The 4861-nt window shown below is 37.9% G+C and overlaps 1 protein-coding gene across 1 annotated transcript in view; it reads left to right on the top strand.

Moving 5' to 3' along the window:
* PREP (prolyl endopeptidase) overlaps nucleotides 1-4653 on the top strand; it is a 199451-nt gene extending 194798 nt beyond the window's left edge. Inside the window, exon 15 of the mRNA XM_075597539.1 lies at nucleotides 1652-4653. Within this exon, the coding sequence (XP_075453654.1) occupies nucleotides 1652-1946 (295 nt within the window). The 3' untranslated portion in view covers nucleotides 1947-4653. The remainder of the gene's footprint in view (nucleotides 1-1651) is intronic.
* The last annotated feature ends 208 nt before the right edge of the window (nucleotides 4654-4861 follow it).

The raw sequence follows: 4861 nt of genomic DNA, 5'->3' as shown, positions 1-4861 counted from the left end.
ATGGCCACCGCAGCTTTACTGCGCATGTGCAAGGCTCCTATAGCGCATGCGCGTGCAACCAAGATGGTGGTCCCCACTGATCGGGTACGCCGCGAAGCTCCGGTGCTCCAATCGCAGCCCGCAGCTTCCACCGGAGTGCTCCCTACACCTATGCCAGGTCTCCCTGCAGCCCCCCACGCGTCCCGGAGGTCAGCAGGGAGCGGGGCTACATATACATATATACATATACACACAGACAAAGTTACTGGACTCTATGATCCTTTATAAATAACAATACAGGCAGTCCCCGGTTATCCAACGGAATCCGTTCTGGAAGTAGCGTTGGATAGTGAAACCGTTATAAAGTGAGTCCCATGTTAATCAGTGGAGCTGAGTGTTGGATAACGCATTCAGGTGTTGGATAACGCATTCTGGCGTCGAAAAACGTCCCTTAGGGTTGCATTGTAAAGCGTTGGATATGCCATTCGTAAAGTGAAACGTTGGATAACAAGGACTACCTGTAGATGGTTTATGAAGCTTAATACCACTCTTTAATAGTCATTGAAGTAGGCACTATTGATGAATAAGAAGAAGTTACCTAGAGAGAACGCACATATGTGCAAAACATCACTCTGACTCTTCTCTAGCAAAACTCCCCTCGGGATTTGCGCCCCTAAAATGGTGACTTTTTAACTACTACGTAAGAGACCATTTTGAGGAAGGCTGGAGAAAATAAAATGTAGCTTCTATGTTCATATAGAGTCCATTTCCAAATCCGCAATAACGGCTTCCTTGAGCATTTCATTTTGGAAGGTGATCTCCCATTAGGAGACAAAAAATAAAGTTTAGATTTAGTGTAAAAGAGCTGAAGGGGTGGCTCACTGAATAAAGACATTGGCACTGAGTTTGAAGCATGGGAACCTGGTTCAATACCCTGTGGCAGCTTCTTGGGCAAGTCACTTTTTCAACCTGCGCCTTAGGCACCAAGAACATAGATTGTATGCTTATCTGGGCAGGGACTGTGTCTGTAAAAATCCTATGTGCTGCGCACCGCGCGCTATACTGTAACTGTGAAGCGCCTTGAGTCCCATTGGGAGAAAAGCCCTATATGATATAGTTATTGTTAAAAAAAATTCATTAAATAACTGAAACGTTGGCTCACACTATGTATACTTTGCATTAAATTGTCATGATTTTTGCAGCTTGATGTGGGTGTGCTGTACGGTGTCTTTTTCTCAAAAAGCAATAATTCTCTAGTAGAGACATTAAATGATTATTGTAGGAATATTATGACGAGTTACTACACATTGTGAGTAATGTAAATCTGAGAGTCTATTTTTTCAGATATTGTGGAAGAGAAGATTTACATACGCACATCTTTCCAGTCATTTAACTACGGTGTGTCTTCTGAAGCAAATCATTTCCGGCATGATATATTATGAGTCTTACGCTATAAAAGTACAATACGCCGATCTGAAGAAAACTGGGCTTTTCCATGCAGTAGCACCAATTAGGCCCTATCGTGCTTGATGGAGTAAGGTGTTGTATTTGTTTGCATCACTAGAACATTACATACAGTGGCTGGCCTGGTGTTGCAAAGTCATTGGGGAGATTTGCATGTATTTTGTTTTTGGAGACTGGTTCGCCAATCGTTTTTGTGTTTACCCTGCAGATACTCGCCCCTTCATAACATCAAGGTGCCCGAGGAAGATGGAATCCAGTATCCGGCCATTCTGCTCCTCACAGCAGACCACGATGACAGAGTCGTACCCTTACACTCTCTGAAATTTATAGCCACTCTTCAGCATGTTGTGGGCCGAAGTAACAAACAGATAAAGCCTCTCCTAATTCACGTGGACACCAAGACTGGCCATGGGGCAGGGAAACCCACTGCTAAAGTTATAGAGGAAGTCTCTGATATGTTTGCTTTCATTGCACGATGCCTAAATCTTGATTGGATTCCATAAGTAAAACGAATAGCTTTCACATTTGAAAACAAGGGCTTTCATACATAAGAATCAGAAATGTATTTCTTTTTACACCACTTGATTACAAATATCATCCATGTGTGTATATATATATATATATATATATATATATATATATATATATATATAATCAGCTAGGCAAATGAGAAGTATCCCTGTTTTTGTGTGATTGTTTCTAAGTTTATCCTCTCGCTCAACAAAAGATATTGCTACTAAATGTATACATTTTGTTGTCTTTACAGCCGAATATCACATTGACACAGCCTATATATTTATGGTGCATATCAAATAAAAAGCTGCTTTACCTTTTCTTTCTTCTTTTGCTTCTGATGTGTGTTATAGTTCAGTATGACAGAAGAAACTATTTTTTCTGCTGTCATTATATCTCTATTCCTTTTCTCTCTCTCACCTCTCACTTTTTCACTCTGTCTGTTTGACCCCTTTTCAATACACGTTGAAACTGCTTCCTAGTGTCCAGCTCCAGTCAAATGAATGAGTAAATCTTCTTAAGCACATACAGTAGAAGCAGCTTCATAGCATACTGAATAAGGGCCTCTAACCCTTTTTTTTCTCTGTCTTAGTGTCTTGCACACATGTCATTGCAGAATGTATTCCAAGCCGTGCTAAATACATTACTCATCCGGTTCTGACTTCAAAGTACATATTTGCTATTTTATACAAGTTCTGATGATGTGCCAATAAATACTGTATGACTGGGTTTCTAGAAGGAGGACATTTGTTTGATCTTGTTATACTTTGTTACTGAAGAAATATCTAAGATATATTGGTACCCAAGATCAGTTGGAAATAGTAATAAAATATGTGTTTTTTTTATACTTTACAACAATATCCTAACAAGCACACAAATGAAGGCTTTGTTCATGAATTCCTTTTTTATCTTTATTACTATTTTATTCACATTTTCCACAAGCTCTTTTAAAGTGAATGGGTTGTTGGAGTACGGTATTCAACTGCTTGAAACATAAATAATAGTTTGCTAGCTGACTTGATGAGTTCCTTTGTCTTCTTTGAACCTCTGATGTGGCACAGCTTGATAAGTTTGAAAAGGGCTTGAAACCTGAATGAACTGCTATCTTTTTTTTTTTTCCTTCGCAATCTTTCCTAATTTAGTGCTAAAAATAGTCACGGGAAAAAAGCTTAGGCGTGACAAATCTATTTCAACAGATTATAATTGGGACAGCTTGACATACCACTATTAATGTAAATCATATTTGAACTCCACCTTGAATTGAATTCCATAAGTTTCCCCTGTGGCATTTTCTGGAAACTTGATCCCTAGCATCAATTGTATATTTCCTGGGCTCCTAATCTATAAAGCTGTAGTGCAACTTAATACATGAAGTTACAGTATAGCGAATGTCCCAATTTCAAACAGCAACTCTTATATTCTAAAGGTGATCATTTTTGATGTTATTAGCTTTGCTCGTTTTGACCTGAAAGGCTTACCTTCTAACATCATGGTACTATGTGATAGGATATAGAATAACCTGATAATGTTAGACTCAAGTTAGGAGCTTTTACCTTGTGAAAAATAGTTTTGTAGCAATTCCAAAGTCACAGCGATCTTTTCCAAAATATATACTCTGGTGACGCCGAACCCCCGGCACTGAACTGGTTAATATCGTCTGTTACTGCTGTAGTACTGTACATGCTCTCTACAGAAGGTATTTAAGACTGAAGTGTGGCTGCTTGTTGCACAACTATTTCAGACACAATTTGAAGACATTCAGAAAATAAACTAAATAATGGTTACAGACCATGTGGGATAGAATTCTCTTTGAAGCATAATGCATTACAGCAGAAAATGACATATCTAAAATACCCCAAATGTGTTTGTTTAAGCTGGATCTAAAATGTTAAGGTAGTAAAGCCCTACTTATTTATATATAGACATATACTTGCAGTGGGCAGATTTGACCAGCCTATTCATTTAGATCAAGATGCCTTCTAATCTAGCAAAATCAAGGACTTCCATGTGTAAATAAATACTGTGAACAGCTATCGGGAACTCTACAATGTTGATTATCTCTTTTTAATGTTATGGCAGGAATCCATAGTACATTCCATATTTCACACTCCCATGGAAGCTACTTGAGTTTAATTCACACCCCATGATTTATACTATAATTATATTGAACTTACTGTATGCAATGATTGCATATTGCATACTCCCTATCACAATGTTTCTTGTTGTATTAAATTCCAAAAGAAAGACCCACAAAAAGGGGTCATTCAGGTGAGAAAAGATGTGCTGTGAAAGTTAGAACTTGTTTATTTTCTCTCTAGTCACCAGTATATTTTTAAAGGCTGATTGCGTTGTCAGAGTTACATTAACACACACTGCTTTGATGACTGCACAGGAAATGGTAGCACTGTCCTTTGAAATGCAGGTCTTTAATAACACAATATTAAATTGACATGTACTAATATAACTCACCCACATAACACATCTGGATAAGTACCTATGCCAAAACATGGCATAGCTGCATGTAATCCAACATGCATCATTCCATGTGAACTAGAAATGCTTATAACAACATTTTCACTGTTCCTATTTTCACAGCAATTTTTTTTTTCACCATTGTTTTTAATAATTACAACATGTATGATAACAAATTTAGATGGTGTACTTGTCATGATACCGAATAAATTACAACAAAAATTATGTTTGTTTTCTCTTTTGAATGGTAATCTGCACTTTATTGTGGTGCTTTATACAAGAACACCATGCAGGCCGACTGTGGTTCATGAAATTACTTTAATTGCAGAAACCTGAAATGCTTGTTGCTTTAGCTGATACCACTTGTTGTAGTGGAGTACTTAGGTTTTCTGGTACTGAAATTGCCAAGAATGAATAGCTCAATCAAGAGCAA

The sequence above is a fragment of the Ascaphus truei genome, chromosome 4 (genome assembly GCF_040206685.1).
Source record: "Ascaphus truei isolate aAscTru1 chromosome 4, aAscTru1.hap1, whole genome shotgun sequence".
NCBI classification, from domain to species: domain Eukaryota; kingdom Metazoa; phylum Chordata; class Amphibia; order Anura; family Ascaphidae; genus Ascaphus; species Ascaphus truei.
This window is presented reverse-complemented; position numbering and strand designations above follow the sequence as displayed.